Source organism: Euprymna scolopes, chromosome 45, assembly GCF_053919585.1.
Source record: "Euprymna scolopes isolate OS-2025 chromosome 45, ASM5391958v1, whole genome shotgun sequence".
NCBI classification, from domain to species: domain Eukaryota; kingdom Metazoa; phylum Mollusca; class Cephalopoda; order Sepiida; family Sepiolidae; genus Euprymna; species Euprymna scolopes.
In genome coordinates this window covers 38780226-38801380 of record NC_136526.1, presented here as the reverse complement: position 1 = coordinate 38801380, position 21155 = coordinate 38780226, and the positions used below count along the sequence as shown (strand labels likewise).

At 31.0% G+C, this 21155-nt stretch overlaps 1 protein-coding gene across 5 annotated transcripts in view; it reads right to left on the bottom strand.

The window, feature by feature from the left end:
- Positions 1-9147: 9147 nt before the first annotated feature.
- The window catches only part of LOC145269470 (uncharacterized), a 38378-nt gene continuing 26370 nt past the window's right edge, over positions 9148-21155 (bottom strand). For 2 of the 5 annotated variants that reach the window (XR_013865064.1, XR_013865065.1), the window contains 2 exons: positions 20811-20955; positions 9148-9301 (listed from right to left, as the gene is read on the bottom strand). Coding sequence is in view for 2 of the 5 variants with exons in the window: in XM_080125176.1 (XP_079981302.1) it covers positions 9281-9301 (21 nt within the window). In the remaining 3 variants the exon portion in view is untranslated. Of the gene's footprint in view, positions 9302-20810; positions 20956-21155 lie in introns of those variants that run through there. The other 3 variants (XM_080125176.1, XR_013865066.1, XM_080125178.1) reach the window with 3 other exon arrangements.

Below are 21155 nucleotides of genomic sequence, written 5' to 3'. Positions count from 1 at the left end.
CAGCCAGAAATTTGGCTGTTAAGGGGTCAAAGTTCAATGATTTGACCTTTGAGAACTCTACCAAACTCCTCCGCCAATGTTGAGTATAAACACTTGAAATTTTAGATATAGGTTCCTAGAACATGGATCTAACTTAATAACTTTATTTGAGCTCCAAACCATAAATGTTAAGGGGTCATAATAGGGGTCAAAGTTAAAAAAATACTCTCTTTAGCTAAATCACTTTCCCAAAATGGGATTCTACATTTTAAAATGATTATATGACGAAAAGACACAAAAATATTTTAAAATTTCGCCATAAAATTAACGTAAAAAAATACTCATTTCCGGCCCATTCTTACTTAATCGCTTAAAAATCAAAAATTAAACAAAAATACTCGTACACCATAACATTTTCCATCGATTTATTATTATGAAGGAAAAAATTGTAAAGCTAAAAATAATTCACTGGATAAAATATAATTTTTTTGTAGAACATTTTTTATGACGAAATTAATTTGATGTACGTTTTGGTGTACTTTTGACGAACCAAAATGGCGGATTGAAATCTGGCGCGCTGGCGTGCTGACGTGCCCAAGAAGAATTACCCGACGATTATTATGCAAAATAAGAAATCACTGTAGGGAGAGAGGAGTTAGGAAAGCCCGTCTAATGTCAAGAATGACATAATGCCGTAATATTTAGAAAAAGCATTTTTAATGTTAGAAGGGATTTCTATTAGCTATTTTGTACCTTTCCCTCTTTTTCTTAGAATTATATACATTTCGTCGATTGATTTGTGTTACTGTAAAACAAACACAAATTACAGATACTACTACTACTACTACTACTACTACTACTACTACTTATAATAATAATATTAATAACAATAATAATAATAACAATAATAATAATAATAACAATAATAATAATAATAGTAACAATAATAATAACAATAAAAAAATAATAATAATAACAATAATAATAATAATAACAATAATAATAACAATAATAATAATAATAATAATAATAACAATAATAATAATAATAATATTAATAATAATAACAATAATTATAATAATAATAATAATAACAATAATAATAATAGTAACAATAATAATAACAATTATAATAATAATAATAACAATAATAATAATAATAACAATAATAATAATAATAACAATAATAATAATAATATTAGTAACAATAATAATAACAATAATAATAATAATAATAACAATAATAATAATAGTAACAATAATAATAACAATAATAATAATAATAATAACAATAATAATAATAGTAACAATAATAACAATAATAATAATAATAATAATAACAATAATAATAATAATAACAATAATAAAAATAATAATAACAATAATAATAACAATAATAATAATAACAATAATTATAATAATAATAATAATAATAATAGTAACAATAATAACAATAATAATAATAATAACAATAATAATAAAAATAACAATAATAATAATAACAATAATAATAATAATAGTAACAATAATAATAACAATAATAATAATAACAACAATAATAATAACAATAATAATAATAACAATAATAATAATAATAATAATAACAATAATAATAATAATAATAATAATAACAATAATAATAATAATAATAATAATAACAATAATAATAATAACAACAATAATAATAATAATAATAACAATAATAATAATAATAATAATAATAATAATAACAATAATAATAATAATAGCAGCAACAAATCTATGACTCTTTGGCTAAATTCTCTATTTTAAAATGATTATATGGCGTAAAGACAAAAAAAAATATTTCAAAATTTCGCCAAGGGAAATTGTTTCGTACATAAAATTAACGTAAAATAATACTCATTTCCGGCCCATTCTTGCTTAATCGCTCAAAAATCAAAAATTAAACAAAATACTTGTACACCATTACGTTTTCGATCGATTGTTAACATTTATTTATGTGTTTCTACAAGCGTTAGTTTAATTTTAAATTTTGAGCGGTTAATAAAGGCCCGCCTGCCTAGGTTATTGAGACACTAAATTTATTTAGAATCAAAAGCACACTTTAAAAGAAGTTTACACACAAATAAATTTATTCAGATATGTAGAAGTGTCTTGCCTTTGGTAACATCTATTTGTTGCATATTTATTTACCATTTCTTTTCTTTTACTATTAATTACAACAGTTGTTATCTCCCTTTTTGAAAATTAACTATTACTATTAAGACATGGATTTCCGTAAATGATGGTTATGTCATCCCAACAAGTTACACTCCTCCAGAGGGTTACCAAAAAACGGCCCTTTTCATGGCCACCAAATTCTAATGAAAGTCTTTGTCAACTTGATTTATGCAATAAAAAATTAGGGAAAATACAGTATAATCTAGTTTATGAAAAAAAGAGTGTGGCTCATTGGTTATTAATTAATTAGAAAATAAAAAAGGAAAAATGATTTTAATCATGAAATTAAAAATCGACTAAAAGTGATATTAAAACTGAAAAATATAAAAAATTATGTTTGACGTAAAAATAGAAAAAAAGGCAGTTTTTCTTTACCTTTAACAAGTATTAGGAAAAAATTTAAAGCTTGATTGAAGAAAAAATTATAAAGCTAAAAATGACATATTTTACCATAAATGGCGTTTGTAATTATAATTTAATTGAATTGGTTTAACACTATACACTGTACAAGATCCTGTTTAAAATTGAATTATTTGAATTTATTTAAATATAAGGTAATTATATCCTAATATTTTTGTATATTCTTATAGCTAATCATAGTAAATGTTATTTAGACATGAAAAATAATTTTAATTGATTCGAAAATCTTTCTTTTTTTTATTTATAAATATTTATGTTTTGGTTACATTCGTCGAAAATTGTGTCAAACTTGTTTTTTAGAAAAAAATAAAAATAACAATTCTATTAAAAACTATAGAAAAGTATTATATTATTCTGCTTTTAAGATAATAAACTTCAAAAGTTGTTAAAAAAAATAACGGATTATAATACATTTTAATAAGCTTTAGAAAAAGCAGTTTTTTATCAATTGGTGGTCACTAACGATTACCCAATTAGAATGTGCCACGTTCCACACGAACCTGTTTTCTTAGAATAATATATGTTCGATTGATGTCTTGTTCAGCTTCGTTTTTAGAGTTGCACCCTGCCATTCATTACGCCCTCCTTTTGAGAAGGTTGTTGGGTTTATGGCCGATAGCACTAAGTACCCTAGAATGCCTAAGAGTTCTTTTGCAGTGCATCTCATTTAAAGATGGTTAGTTACCCCACCTTCTAACATTGTTTCAAATTTTTTTGCAATGGGAACCGAGTAAATACCAAATTGTGTTGAGATGTAATCAATTCTGAGTTCGAAAAGACTGCAATTTCTGTGTGATATAAATCCTTAAAGATTAAAAGATATAGAATAGATGCTCCTACGTAGTTCTCATTATGTTGTCCGTAAAAACTCGAGCGTCATATTTAATGTTGTGTAGTTATGGATTTAAATACAATTATTGAAATTGTATTTTAATTTGATCACTTTTGTTCTATTATTATTCTTTGTAATTGTTCTCGTTATAAAAGAAAATTTTATAAACTAACCAACACAGATTGTTATAAAGTAACTCCCTTACGTATAAAATGTGCAGGAGGTATACAGCCGTTGTAAGCAGGTAAATAAATAAATGATAACAAAATAATTCTATTATATTTGTAATTTATTTACCTGATTATAGATGTTATTTTTCAACCGTAGATCGCATTTATTCCAAAAGAATTTTTCAAGAGCATCTCTCAACTTCAGAAGTACAAATATGCATTCACTCTTTAGGCTGTCGACTTTGATTTAACCCAAGCGGCCGTTACTTTTAAACTTTTATTCTGAACGAAGTTTTAAGTTTAAAAATTACGTTAATTGTTAAGGGGAGGTAATTCCGTTTTTTGACTTTTCAATGCATTTTCTGATTTAAGGGAAGTAATCTTGTATTTCTGTTTACATTTTCTGGTCTAATCTTAGGGAAGCAATTATCTCTTAGTATGGAATTCGGTAATATATATATATATATATATATATATATATATATATATATATATATATAATTATTTTACTATGATAATTAAATACCTACAGACACCAGTGTTTCATCCTTTCGGGAATCTTCAGTGCAGATTCGAACTCGGCAACACAAGCAAGATTAGCAAAGATCGTATCCATTCGGCTACCATTAACCGCGTGAAATAACGTTGAATTTAAACATTTTATAATTTTAAATATTCTTTACGTCAGAACAGTAATCTAATCGTTATACGATGATCTATGCATAAGAGCTAAATTGACGAACTTAATTCAACTGAAGGTGCTCAACGATAAGAAATGTATATATGTATATATATATGTATGTATATATATATATATATATATATATATATATATATATATTTGAAACTATGGGAATTATCACCGTGACCCTCTAAGAAATGTGATTGCTTTTGTATTTATTAGAAATATGTTAGATTTTTCTGTTTTATTATTAATTTTTGATTTTAATTTTTCGATCAGTATTGATCTTTTTAATCTGAAGTTTCCTTGGTTTCTATCATCATAATAAATGGTAGAAACCAAGGAAATCTCAGATTAAAAGAATCAATATATAATCATATAATGTATTATATTTGAGCCAGAATAAGGGTTATTCAAGGACACTGTACACATGTCATGGAATTAAATCGATTAATTTATGTCAGAGTGGGGAAAAATATCAATCATAAAATATATTACGGTTAATTACTCTTCAATTTAAAATGGCAGACTAATCATCTAACACTGCCTTTAAATTTATTCAAATTCAATCTTGTGTAATTATTGATTGCTTACTGTTTTTTTTTTTCATGGAGGTCACCACTTATCAATAATATCTGTAATTACTGATTGCTTACTGTAGTCAGACGCGTAAAAAAGAAATTCTGAAGAACAGAGTCGCCTACCTATGCAATTGGCAATCCAATTCTCCTTGTTGTAAGGTAGCTGAGAGAAGCAAAGGTCGTATAATGAAAACACGAAATATACCGATATAGGATAACAAATAAATGTAGATTTATTTACAGCAAAATACAAAAGAACAGAAAGTAAGAATAAGAGATAATAAGAGTTCAGTGAGAAGAGATGATTAGTAACATTAGTATTTGCTGAGAGGTCGACGGCGCAGTCTGGAAAACTGGCTGACTATGCCAACCCGGAGTGCGTTATCGGCACATCTTTCCTTGTTGAAAGTACCAGCGATAAGAGGAAGAAATATACAAAACAGTTTGTATCGCCCCCTAGTGGTAAAGCATAGTGTTACTAGTTACTAGAGTGGAGGAGCGATAATCGTGTTTAGCTTAAGGTCCTTCCTTTTTGACTGCGTGTCCGCGTGTGAAGAACTAAGTTTTCATAATACTCCCCCTCCTAGTAAGCTGGAAGCTAGAGGAAAGAAAATAAAAATTGAGGAAATCTGCATAGATATGTGTGTCCGCTGTATACAGAACTAAAAAAGAATTTTAGTTTTTATTAAATGTCATAGCGAGGAAAGAGTTGTAACGTGAAAGGATATCAGGTGAAGAGTTCGAAGCTTGCGTAACTGCGGAACGGTCACAGGATGACGTTGCGAGTTTGAGAGCAAGTGTTGCGGTCATAGACTGTACTGCCGCGGAGTCTATGAAACGTGCGCAAGTGTCGACAGTGGGTTGAGCTTGCTTGAAGCTATTTCGCATCACTCGCGAATGTGCACGTATGGTTGCAGTGTGAGGAATGTTTAGAAAGCGCGTTGTTCAGGTGATAAGCGTACCCAGTGAGTCGGTCGGATCATGAACCCCCCAGTGATTAGTGTCTTAGTGTGCCTGTTGCAGCTGACTCATGTTAGCTGGAGTTAGTATTTATAACAGTCAGCGTAACTGGTGAAGGCTGTCGAACTCACAGACAAAACATCATTTACATGCAATACAGAGTAGTGTGAAAGCATAACAGCAGTCAACAACGATATATTCCTGCTGTTGCTTATATTGACTTCATGACCTACGGCCACACGTACGCGTATTGGTGCATGTCTGTGTTACCTGCATTTCCTGTTACGAGTTTTTGTTCTGATTCAATGCCCATCATTGCACCCATACCAGATCCGTCACACCGGATCCAGACCCATTCATGAAACCTGCTTCTCGCATAATAATCGGAACTTTCATATTCCAGTACCTTCTGCACATACGCTACACTGCATTTCATTCGCTCTGCGGCTATCTCGAGAGGAGTATTGTACGAATGCATTCATAACAGGCTGTCAAAGACACAGACATAACATCGTTTACATGCAATACAGAGTAAAGCGTGAAAACATAATAACAGCAACGATATATTCCTGCTGTTGCTTATATTCACTTCATGCAGACTTTGAACCTTTTTACTTTCACGTATGCTACACTACATTGCCATCTGCGGCTATTTGGAGGGGAGTATTGTAGGAATGCATTCATCACTGGCTGTCGAACACACAGACATAAAGAGTAAAGCGTGAAAAGCATTCGACAACGATGACCTGCATTTCCTGTTTTTCTTACTTTCCCTCTGTTCAATCTGATTACAAAAATATATCAGAAAAAATAAAGAACCTTATAAAGTTCAAAACCCCCAGTGACATTTTCTACACGCTGTATATATATATATATATATATATATATATATATATATATATATATATATATATATATATATATATGTCTGTGTGTGTGTGAAATTTAAATAAAAAATGTAAAATTCAAATAATCTTAATTATATAAAAAAAATTATGTCTTTTAAATGTTGCCCATTTTCAGCTTCACTTATCTGTGCTCTTTCCAAAACATTTATTCATGAAAGATTGCAGAATCTCTGGATTGCGATTGAATTCCCTTATTTCGTTCCGGATGTTTTCCTTCAATTCTTGCGAGGTTTGGGGTTTGTTAACATAGACTCTTTCTCTAAGATATCCCCACAAAAAGAAGTCGGGTGTAGTTAAGTCCGGGGAACATGGTGGCAATTTGACATTGCCATAGCAAGAGATAATGTTGTCACCAAAACATTGCCTGATTTTTGTAAAACAATTTCACAACTTGCATATGTTGTTCAATGCTATACTTATCCAAAATTAATTTCCAAAATATTATCCGTAAAATATCTGAAATAAAAATAAAAATATAATTATTTATAGCAAAATGCTCTTCAAGCCTTTAGTGACTTCTTAGCCATTGATAAGTGGTGACCCCCCTGTAAAAATGTGGCAGAGTGAAAAGCAATTTATTTTACTTTAAATCTTTATATTCATGTTCTTTTTGTAAATCAACGATCTGATACCTATCTGGCATCAATTGAAATGAACCGCTCTCGTTTTGGGGAGGCTTCATGTTTTGACAAGCTTCTGTGTTTGCCCTTTACTCCTGATCTGTAATTGAACGCATATATCAAATCCATTGCCAAGGTTGTGGGAAAAAGGTGGGATTCTTTTACCGCTCCAGTAGATCTCTCATTTCTGCTGCAATTCTCTACCTATATAAAAGCCAGGTACATCATATGATGGAATGCTGTTGCCACATCTCGGCAGGAGCTGCTAGAAGCAGCTTATCATGCCTTGACAGCATGATATAATTTCACAAATTACTATATATGATATCTTTTCACAAATAACTATATATGCACAGTTACCCAGCATGATATCTTTTAACAAATAACTATATATGCACAGTTACCCAGCATGATATCTTTTCACAAATAACTATATATGCACAGTTACCCAGCATGATATCTTTTAACAAATAACTATATATGCACAGTTACCCAGCATGATATCTTTTCACAAATAACTATATATGCACAGTTACCCAGCATGATATCTTTTAACAAATAACTATATATGCACAGTTACCTAGCATGATATCTTTTCACAAATAACTATATATGCACAGCTACCCAGCATGATATCTTTTCACAAATAACTATATATGCACAGTTACCCAGCATGATATCTTTTCACAAATAACTATATATGCACAGTTACCCAGCATGATATCTTTTCACAAATAACTATATATGCACAGTTACCCAGCATGATATCTTTTCACAAATAACTATATATGCACAGTTACCCAGCATGATATCTTTTCACAAATAACTATATATGCACAGTTACCCAGCATGATATCTTTTCACAAATAACTATATATGCACAGTTACCCAGCATGATATCTTTTCACAAATAACTATATATGCACAGTTACCCAGCATGATATCTTTTCACAAATAACTATATATTCACAGTTACCCAGCATGATATCTTTTCACAAATAACTATATATGCACAATTACCCAGCATGATATCTTTTCACAAATAACTATATATGCACAGTTACCCAGCATGATATCTTTTCACAAATAACTATATATGCACAGCTACCCAGCATGATATCTTTTCACAAATTACTATATATGCACAGTTACCCAGCATGATATCTTTTCATAAATAACTATATATGCACAGTTACCCAGCATGATTTAATTTCACAAATAACTATATATGCACAGTTACCCAGCATGATATCTTTTCACAAATAACTATATATGCACAGTTACCCAGCATGATTTAATTTCACAAATAACTATATATGCACAGTTACCCAGCATGATTTAATTTCACAAATAACAATATATGCACAGTTACCCAGCATGATATCTTTTCACAAATAACTATATATGCACAGTTACCCAGCATGATATCTTTTCACAAATAACTATATATGCACAGTTACCCAGCATGATATCTTTTCACAAATAACTATATATGCACAGTTACCCAGCATGATATCTTTTCACAAATAACTATATATGCACAGTTACCCAGCATGATATCTTTTCACAAATAACAATATATGCACAGTTACCCAGCATGATATCTTTTCACAAATAACTATATATGCACAGTTACCCAGCATGATATCTTTTCACAAATAACTATATATGCACAATTACCCAGCATGATATCTTTTCACAAATAACTATATATGCACAGTTACCCAGCATGATATCTTTTCACAAATAACTATATATGCACAGTTAGAGTCAATAAAAAAGAACAATGTAAACTGCTGTTTTTATAGGTTTATTCGTACTTTAAAATATAATCGAAAATTCCGCATCAATTGTCCACCATTATTTTCATGAGAAAAGTTAAGTAGTTTTGCATGGATTGAAAACCGTATTTGTTGAAACGTATTTATTAGTTCCCCGTGCGTAGGTTCTGAAAGGAAGAAAAAATACAACGAAATCTTAATTAATGTGATGAAAACATTAGGAGATGCAATGACAAAAAAATCGATATGCGTGAATTTTAATCTTTTACAGGAATTTGAAAAGCGTGCAGCTCTTAACAATCGATAGAATCTGTTCTAAACGCACAGACATAACAATATATATATATATATAATACTTTCAGTTCAACAATATATATAATACTTTAATACATAACAATATATATATAATACTTTCAGTTCAACAATATATATATAATACTTTTAGACATAACAATATATATATATATAATACTTTCAGTTCAACAATATATATATATAATACTTTAGTACATAACAATATATATATAATACTTTCAGTTCAACAATATATATATATATAATACTTTAATACATAACAATATATATATATAATACTTTCAGTTCAACAATATATATATAATACTTTAATACATAACAATATATATATAATACTTTTAGTTCAACAATATATATATATAATACTTTCAGACATAACAATATATATATATAATACTTTCAGTTCAACAATATATATATAATACTTTCAGACATAACAATATATATATATAATACTTTCAGTTCAACAATATATATATAATACTTTAATACATAACAATATATATATAATACTTTCAGTTCAACAATATATATATAATACTTTAATACATAACAATATATATATAATACTTTCAGTTCAACAATATATATATATAATACTTTAATACATAACAATATATATAATACTTTCAGTTCAACAATATATATATATAATACTTTCAGACATAACAATATATATAATACTTTCAGTTCAACAATATATATATAATACTTTAATACATAACAATATATATAATACTTTCAGTTCAACATAATATATATAATACTCTCAGACATAACAATATATATATATAATACTTTCAGTTCAACAATATATATATATAATACTTTAATACATAACAATATATATATAATACTTTCAGTTCAACAATATATATATATAATACTTTAATACATAACAATATATATATAATACTTTCAGTTCAACAATATATATATATAATACTTTCAGACATAACAATATATATATAATACTTTCAGTTCAACAATATATATATATATAATACTTTAATACATAATAATATATATATAATACTTTCAGTTCAACAATATATATATATAATACTTTTAGACATAACAATATATATAATACTTTCAGTTCAAAAAAATATATATATAATACTTTAATACATAACAATATATATAATACTTTCAGTTCAACAATATATATATAATACTTTCAGACATAACAATATATATATATAATACTTTCAGTTCAACAATATATATATATAATACTTTCAGACATAACAATATATATAATACTTTCAGTTCCACAATATATATATATAATAGTTTCAGACATAACAATATATATATAATACTTTCAGTTCAACAATATATAATTATAATATTTTAATACATAACAATATATATATAATACTTTCAGTTCAACAATATATATACTAGCGGGGGTACCCGGCGTTGCCCGAGTGTTTGTTTCCGGGACGGGGGGGGGAGTTTTAAAAAATGTTATGGTAGGTAAGTAGGAAGGATCAAACCCGGAGTCATGAGTAAAAGTAGGAAAATAAAGTTTGAAAAAAAACAAAAACAAAACATTTGCAACGTTAACAGTTCGGCCACCAAGAAAAGTACATTCCAGTTGTTTAGGAAAAAAAACAAACAAAAAAAAAACGACTACGGTAGATCGGCACGAACGTGAAAATATAATGTGAATTGTCCAGCACGCTAACCACTACGCCACAGAGCACTGCAGCTTAGTTTAGTGATTTTAAATAACTTCACATGAAAGAACTACGAAGCCAAACCGGTGTTCTCTTCTCAACTGTTCCTTGTGAATGATCCCCAAACGGTGGTAAGTGGTGGCAGGGGGAGGAGGAATTTATTAGAGAGAAAATATTTTACCACTTCCATTGATCTTAACCGATTTTGGCCGTGACTTCTCAGCAGAAAAAGTATAGAAATCTAAGATTATCGAGGAATTTGAGAAATAATAAGCCTATAAAACACCTCAGATATTGTTCTGCCGTTTGTGCATATTATATTTGCATGAAATATCTTGATTTTTAATCCTATTAAGGTCAAAATCCGTCGGGAAAAAATGAGTTCATTTTATTTATATAGATAGAAGATAGAAAGAATAGAAATAGAAGAGAAGATAATACTTTCAGACATAACAATATATATATATATATATAATACTTTCAGTTGTAATAACGCACTTTTGTTAGGAGCACTTTAAGTTATAATAAAGTCATTCAACTGAGCTAATACGCGCAGATCGTCATATAATGATAAGGTCACTCTGGCTGACGCTAAAAGCATTTAATAAGAATAAATGTTTAATTTCAACTGTATCTCTTGCGGTTTACGGAAGCCTAGTAGTTGAGGTTCTTGCTAATGAAGCCCGACATGACTTCTGTTGCCGGGGTTCGAATCTCTCGACTGGCGTTAATCTTGACACCCTGCATTGATGATTCACAAAGGATGAAACGCTAGCGGCTGTATGTATTTAATAATTCATTATAGTAAATAATTATATATATATGCACATATATATATATATAATTATATATATATGCATATGTATATATGCATATGTATATATGCATATATATGCATATATATATATATATATATATATATATATATTATTGAGTAAAAAGGAAAAACTAAACAAAATAAAACCTTTTTAAACTGAGGTTTAATTCACAATTATGAGTCGTTTTACTGAATATTAATAAAGGTCCAGCTCAATATTTATATATATCTAGCTCAATATTTATATAGCTAGCTCAATATTTATATAGCTAGCTAAATACTTATATAGCTCTTGCTCAATATTTATATAGCTAGCTCAATATTTATATAGATCTAGCTCAATATTTATACAAGAATAAAAAAGCATTGGAAATGCAAAAGGATATAGGGATGGTATGCCAAAAAGTATACAAACAAGATAGCTATGAATGGCTAGGCACATGGAAATAGAATTGCATCCAAAGTATAGCCCTATAGCTTTTTACAACTGTAATGATGGCACGGAATGAAGATTAGAGAAAAGCTATAGGGCTATACTTTGGATGCAATTCTATTTCCATGTGCCTAGCCATTCATAGCTATCTTGTTTGTATACTTTTTGGCATACCATCCCTATATCCGTTTGCATTTCCAATGCTTTTTTATTCTTGTTAATTAGTATTTTTACTTACAGTCTTATTTTTAAACTTACATTCATGATAGTATTGTCTTTTTTAGGAGGCGGCTCATTGCCGCCTCCATTAGTAGCAGGTCGCTTCCTGCTGGGTTTTAGGTCTTTTTATAATAGTTTGTGCATGAGTCAGCTTTTTCCCCCTTGGGATCCCTGTTATACCGTGCTTTTGAGTCAGCACGTGAGGCAGACTTCTTTTTTTCTGGTTCTTTGTTATAAAGAGCACGTGAGGCAGCCTTCTTTTTTCTGGTTCTTTGTTATAAAGAGCACGTGAGGCAGCTTTTTTCTCCTCAGAATCCCTGTTATACCGTGCTTTTGAGTCAGCACGTGAGGCAGCCTTCTTTTTTCTGGTTCTTTGTTATAAAGAGCACGTGAGGCAGTTTTTTCCCCCTCGGGATCCCTGTTATACCGTGCTTTTGAGTCAGCACGTGAGGCAGCCTTCTTTGCCTCAGGATTTGCATGATACTTAATTTTTATTATTTCAGCATTTTTCTGATAGTATTCTTTTTGCTCAGATAATACCTTGACTTTGTTTTTTTCATAGTCTATATTTCTCTGAGCTTTTTTACTACGTGCTGACTTTGGCATTTTTTATTAAATGTAAACATATAACACTTATGTGTATCTTACTATAATATCACTTATCTTATAGCAAGAAAACTCTCGTAGAATTGAGATACTGCCCCGTCACCAATAGTTAAAGTGTGGAACGGTATATACACCAATAGTGTAGTTGTTATCTTTATATGAAGTCCTAATCAGTGACAGTGTGAGGTTACTTGGTTAAATTATTGTAGTTTATTTTAGAAAACTTACTTGTTTTTATTAGTAGATTGTGTATAGTAGCCACAATATCTAGTTATTTTTGTGGCTAGGGCTTGGATTTTGATTCTTTTGGTCAGCTTCCAGTGAGTTCTTAGAAGATGACTTTCTTGCAGTTTCTTTTGCGGTTGATTTAACTTATTTCCTTTGGCGTTTGGTGAGTTCTTAGAATAACTGGTCTGATCTACTTTTCTTAGCGAGCGAAGAGATTCAGCTGCATTTAACAATGGTTGCTATAGTGTATTTTTGCGCATGCGTGAGAATTTCAAGTTTCCTCCTTATTTTCCAATAGTTTGACAGTAGTCATGTGTCTTTCTGCCAAGAGCGACAGACGTCAGTGTTAGCCATGATCGTCTAGAGGTTAGGTCCCCACGTTGTGGCCGTGCTAACCTAGGTTCTAATCCTGGTCACAGCATTGACATTTTGTACATATTTTACAGTCCAAAATCTGAAGAATTATTTGTTTTTATAACATTGTTTTTTGACGTCGTACTTGCTGATAGGTTACTCTTATAACAATTTTGATCAACTGAGATAAAGATTTCGTGGTTTCATTAACGCTGGTGGGTTACTGTTTAAAGAAAAAACCTTAACGTTCACCTCAAATATTCAGCGTCCAAGAAATATAGGCCACTGGCAAACTGGAACGTCTGTGAGCATCCGGTGTATTATTTGGAGCTATCCCTTTTGAGAGAAGTTCCGTGTTCGAAGTGGTCTGTCTACATTGGGTATATAGTGTTTAAAACTTTTTATTACACGTAATCTTATTTAATTATGGAGTTAGCTAAAAAGCGATGGGTCACTGCACTTCTCCGTGTAAAGAGCAGTCGATTGATGCTTGAACTGTTGTCAGAGACCGTTCGTACACCGAGATACATCGTCTCAAAAGAAAGAAGAAAGAAGAAGAAAGAAGAACAAATGGCCATTTTTGTACCCTTTTCTTTTTGCTCTCTTTTGACATTTTAACCGACGTTCTGACACTCGCTGGATTCGTAAGACGCTTCTCTGTAAGAATATGTGCTTTTTGAAACTTATAAGTTGATTTTAGTTGAGATTTGGATAGTTTTGTTTTGTAGGCGTATATAGGCGTGTACGGGCCATCCCTATATATTTATATAGCTCTAGCTAAATATTTATATAGCTAGCTCAATATTTATATAGCTAGCTCAATATTTATATAGCTCTAGCTCAATATTTATATAGCTCTAGCTCAATATTTATATAGCTAGTTCAATATTTATATAGCTCAATATTTATATAGCTAAATATTTATATAGCTCTAGTTCAATATTTATATAGCTCTAGCTCAATATTTATATAGCTCTAGCTCAATTTTTATATAGCCAGCTCAATATTTATATAGTCCTAGCTTAATATTTATATAGCTCTAGCTCAATATTGAGCGGATCTTTTTATTACTCCTTTTCATTCGGAACAAACCTGACCCTTTTCTTTACCGCAAACAATCCATATTGCCACTGGTACGTAAGAAGCGACTGCTTGGGATATATATATATATATATATATATATATATATATATATATATATATATATATATATACATATATATATATATATATATATAAAGAGAGAGAGAGAGAGAAAGAGAGAGAGGGGCTGCCGGGTGAGTTTAATCAGCGAGATGTTTGTTCACAACACGCTTAAACTTCTGTAATATTAATATAGCCAGGAGAGTAGAACGCAGGTAGGATTTTAAAAAAATTCTAGAAGTCCGAATAAAGAAACAATGTCGTCAATTACAAATATGGAACAATAGACGTTGTTATATAGATTTTTATTATTTCATTTTTATCACAGTTTGACCTCAAATAAGGCACATTGCCACTACGGTGTAAGGGGCTGCTATCGGGGCTAGGGAGTTGGGCAGCAGTATTTCGGTTCACGTTACACTTAAACTTCTGCATGTCAGTACAGTTTGGGAAGCAGGTACCCGGAATGGAATTCCAAAGTCTAACAGTTCTGGGGGAAAACTACTGGAACAGAAAGCTCTCTTACATCTAGGGATCTAGGGGTAGGATTTAGCTGCTTGTCGGGTTTGTTTAGGGTATTTACGTCATGGGGGCACAAATGTTTGCAGTTCGTAAGAGTATTCAGCATTAAAATACTTGCAGAACAGGCAGAGGGATGCTACATTTCGTCACTGGGACAGAGGCTGATGCTTAGATGACAGTTCAAAACCTACCAGGTTGGAGACTCTCTTTTGGACCTGGTCTAGGAGCAAGAGACTAGTAGAAGATTCACCAGCCCAAATAGGACAACAGTAGTCCATACATGGGTGAATAGAGGTCCAGGATACTTTCGAGTGTTAGTAGCTTTCTAGCACGGTAGAGAGAGCCTACCTTCTGCGCAGCGGTCTTGACAAGGTTCACGATGTTATTGTTCCAACTCATGTTTCCTGTGAATCTTAGGGCGAGGAGTTTAAAAGAAGTATTTTCAGATAATGAATATTTTGCCATTGCTATTGGTGGTAGAAAAGGTTACTTGTAATTATTGAAGAACATAAGTTTAGTCATGGCAGCATTGAATGTGACTATCCATTTTTGTTCCCCATTCCACTACAGATCCACTACAGTATTCCTTAGATATGTGTTCATTTGTTTTCCTGCTGTACTTGTTAAAGAGCATCGTGTCATTAGCATATATACGCTCTCAAATGCAATTTTGTCGAGGAGCTTCATTTGCTGCCCATATAATAAGTGTATTATGTAGTTGGGAACGCAAGAAATTGTTTGTTATTTATCTGTCTCTCGATCTATCTAATACAAGAATAAAAAAGCATTGGAAATGCAAAAGGATATAGGGATGGTATGCCAAAAAGTATACAAACAAGATAGCTATGAATGGCTAGGCACATGGAAATAGAATTGCATCCAAAGTATAGCCCTATAGCTTTTCTCCAATCTTCATTCCGTGCCATCATTACAGTTGTAAAAAGCTATAGGGCTATACTTTGGATGCAATTCTATTTCCATGTGCCTAGCCATTCATAGCTATCTTGTTTGTATACTTTTTGGCATACCATCCCTATATCCTTTTGCATTTCCAATGCTTTTTTATTCTTGTTAATTAGTATTTTTACTTACAGTCTTATTTTTAAACTTACATTCATGGTAGTATTGTCTTTTTTAGGAGGCGGCAATGAGCCGCCTCTATTAGTAGCAGGTCGCTTCCTGCTGGGTTTTAGGTCTTTGGGTTTTGGGCCTTAGGAGTTGCCTCTTGGTCCTCCATCGGTTCTATATTACATAGAGAGTGCTACCGCCTCTCTGATAAAACAGTTAGAGTATTATAAAGTTCTAAAATGTTCATACCTTCACTATTAAATTTTTCTTGACTTTCTTGCAGTTTCTTTTGCGGGTAATTTAACTTATTTCCTTTGGCGTTTGGTGAGTTCTTAGAATAACTGGTCTGATCTACTTTTCTTAGCGAGCGAAGAGATTCAGCTGCATTTAACAATGGTTGCTATAGTGTATTTTTGCGCATGCGTGAGAATTTCAAGTTTCCTCCTTATTTTTCAATAGTTTGACAGTAGTCATGTGTCTTTCTGCCAAGAGCGACAGACGTCAGTGTTAGCCGTGATCGTCTAGAGGTTATGACCCCACGTTGTGGCCGTGCTAACTTAGGTTCGAATCCTGGTCACAGCATTGACATTTTGTACATATTTTACAGTCATAAATCTGAAGAATTATTTGTTTTTATAACATTGTTTTTTGACGTCGTACTTGCTGATAGGTTACTCTTATAACAATTTTGATCAACTGAGATAAAGATTTCGTGGTTTCATTAACGCTGGTGGGTTACTGTTTAAAGAAAAAACCTTAACGTTCACCTCAAATATTCAGCGTCCAAGAAATATAGGCCACTGGCAAACTGGAACGTCTGTGAGCATCCGGTGTATTATTTGGAGCTGTCCCTTTTGAGAGAAGTTCCGTGTTCGAAGTGGTCTGTCTACATTGGGTATATAGTGTTTAAAACTTTTTATTACACGTAATCTTATTTAATTATGGAGTTAGCTAAAAAGCGATGGGTCACTGCACTTCTCCGTGTAAAGAGCAGTCGATTGATGCTTGAACTGTTGTCAGAGACCGTTCGTACACCGAGATACATCGTCTCAAAAGAAAGAAGAAAGAAGAAGAAAGAAGAAAGAAGAAAGAAGAACAATTGGTCATTTTTGTACCCTTTTTTTTGCTCTCTTTTGACATTTTAACCGACGTTCTGACACTCGCTGGATTCGTAAGACACTTCTCTGTAAGAATATGTGCTTTTTGAAACTTATGAGTTGATTTTAGTTGAGATTTGGATAGTTTCGTTTTGTAGGCGTATATAGGCGTGTACGGGCCATCCCTATATAGAGAGTGCTACCGCCTCTCTGATATTTATGTGTATTATTCATATATATATATATATATATATATATATATATATATATATATATCTTTTATCTATTTATTTATTCGATCTATCTATCTTACTGGCGTGGCGAATGGGCAGGTGTGATCTGTGTTTTGATGTATTGTTAAAACATGTCAAAGTCACAGCAAACTCCTTGACGGATCAATTGCACCGGAAGAGTGTCTTATAGCTGACCCGGAAGTACGCGTATGTCGTCATGTGTTCTAGTTAGCTGAGAAAATAGTCGGAATTGGATTTAGGAGGCCAACAGAATAAAATGATCTCAAAGGGTTCTCCTCTTAAAGAGGGGAGCGTCTCAGATGTGGAACGTGTAGTGCCCCTAGGTAAAAATCGTCGATAGCTCCTCTGCCAAAAAAGGTAAAATAAAATGATTTTAGCATTATTTCTGACACTTTAATTCAAAAAGTGTGTTACCATACTTTTACCCCATATATATATATATATATATATATATATATATATATATATATATATATATATATATATACTCTTCACCATTCACGTGAAATCATTTTTTCTTTTTCCCCCATTCCCTCTACTTCACTATTTTTTTTAGTCAAATAAGGTCTATGGCTTATTTTAGTTTCATTAAATACTTTGCAAGCAAAATCCGATTCCGCAATTTTGCTACTTCCTACCCTCTGATGAGAAGGAAAGTATTTCTTCCAAAAGTCCGCGGATTAAGGACAATCCACTTAATTTGTGTTTCCTTTTTTAGAATTAAATATGTTTTTAACTCTTCTTAAAGTTTTTTTTATTGATTATTATTTCCTATTTGGTTTTATTGAAATTTTATATCTGGTTAGGATTACTTAAAAATATTAAGTTTTTAATATTTATAATATATTTTAAGTTTGCTAACTAATTTTCCATTCGCACAAGTAAAATCCAAGGAAATCGGGTAATTGGAAGATTATATATATATATATATATATATATATATATATATATATATATATATATATATATAAAGCGGAACGTCTGTGTGTGTGTCTGGTCACGTATAAGCTCCTATATGGTTTACTATTATAGAAATCTGATCTCATATAATGATAGAAGATGTATCGAGACACAGGAATGGGTATGTTTGATCTTGCATAATGATTATTCATTAAAATTGTGGGGTCTGCGTATGCGGCTAGTCCACACAATATGGAAATAAAAAATTTAAAAATTAAAAAAAAAGTTTACAAGTGTTTTTGATATAGATGTACATAATAATACTTCGATAAGTATGTTTTAACTTAAATAGGGATGGTATAATAAAATTTTGGGTTTCAAAAAAAAGAAGGTACTCTTGCAGTATGTGACCCGGATCCTCGGGATTTTCCATCAATCCTGGCTCGTCTTGACCAGCAATCATCGGATTAAGCCGAGCATTGTTCCAATGTTGAAACGCTAAATCGTACCAAAGCGAAACGCTGAAACCCTCCTTCCAATAATAAACAAATATATTCTGCCGACGGACAACAATCGTATCCGACTGTTGGATTGTCTATAAAAAAATTGGAGGAGAAGGATTCTACCACCTGTTTGTTCATCATAGTTTGCATTTGGTAGACCCCCCGACGAAGACAACAAACCCCGTCGAATGATGTGGAAGAAATCAAACAAGTGATACAGGAAAGAATGCGGAACAAACTGGGATCTTCCAGGTACATATTTAATTGAATTCATGGGAGAAAAAAAAAAACACTTGTCAAAAAAGTGCAAGTTTTCTTAAAATTTCCTAAAAATCATACATCTTTTCATATTAAACAAATAACTTTTGGTGACAAAAATAGCGTTTACTGCAGATTTTCGTGACCTCCTCTCCCCCCAAATATTAGTTTTTGGGGAAAAATTCTACTCTTAGTTCACCTAACATTTTTCGGTTAAAAACATTAATTTTTGCCTTGAAAGAAAAAAAAAACTTTTGAACAAACGAAATGAAAAAAAAAATTACTGCATACAAATGAATCTTTACTTGAAAAAATACATATTTATACATATAAATTTATGGTAAGTATTCTGTTGTTTTTTATTCCGAAACTATATACGTCCTATGGAATTGGGGGCGACTTTTCTGCATCTTAATCAATTAGGAAGTGAAATATTAGTGAGCAAAATTACATCGACCGCTATAATCATCAATAAAATTAATTGCATAAAAATATATAAAATATTTACTACATAGACTCAATTTTTTGAATTCATAGTAATATATTACAAATACAATATAGAAAATTTAAATGTATTATAAGATAATATTTATTTCTAACTAATTTTAACATGATAACACACAGATAGCTTTAAAACTTTGTATATAACCTTTTTTTATTTATCTTTTAATATACTTATTTTCCATGACTTAATTAACTCTATGACGCGCGTATAATCTTCATTTTCTTTCCCTTCTCTTTCTCAGAGATTCTAGATGGTCACTCTCTTCCTTTTTCTTTCTTCTTCTCTTTCCCTTACGCGCAGTTTATTTCCTTCTCTCTATATCCGTATATTTCTCCCTCTTCTTTCTAGGTTAGTAAACGCGTGTCAAGTCATTTACGGGTAAGAACGTGCATATTTAGGTGTGTGTGTGTGTGTGTTTTGCGTGTGTGTGTGTGTCTGTTGTTACGTCGGGCTACCGGACAGCCGTTATAAGTGTCATAATGTTGTTGTTGTTGCTTTTTTTAATAAATCCCTCCCACCCTCTCTATAAAATGTATTAAGTCGATTGCTACTACCACCACCTCTGGTTTTTGACGGTCGGGGCCCGATTCTTTTTCTTTCTTTATTTCAGTATCAAAAATGTAATTGTCTAGTTTAGATGCTTGAAAATACCATAAGGTTGAAATAAATTATTGCATCGACAATTATGTAATTTCCGTGTTATATATATATATATATATATATATATATATGAGGGTTCACATAAACTTGTACATCGGTAGTAACTTACTCGTCTTTAATGATGAAGTATATTTTGTCATCAGTTGTAATGGCCGCGTCGATGCTTTTGCTGGACGAAAAAACCCAAGTATTCATCTCTTAGGCTGCACAAAATTATACCACAAGGACGGAATTATTTTGAAGAAATATCTATCCTGCAAAAAAGCCAAAAACGAAAAAGGAAAACAGACAATTTTTAAATTAATAAAAGCAAAATTCGTAAATTAATTAAAAAAACCCAAAAGACATAAATTCGTGAATTAATAAAAAAAAAAACCCCAAAAAAACACAGATTAGGAAATTAATAAAAAGAACAAAAAACACAAATTCGTAAATTAATAAAAACAACACAAAT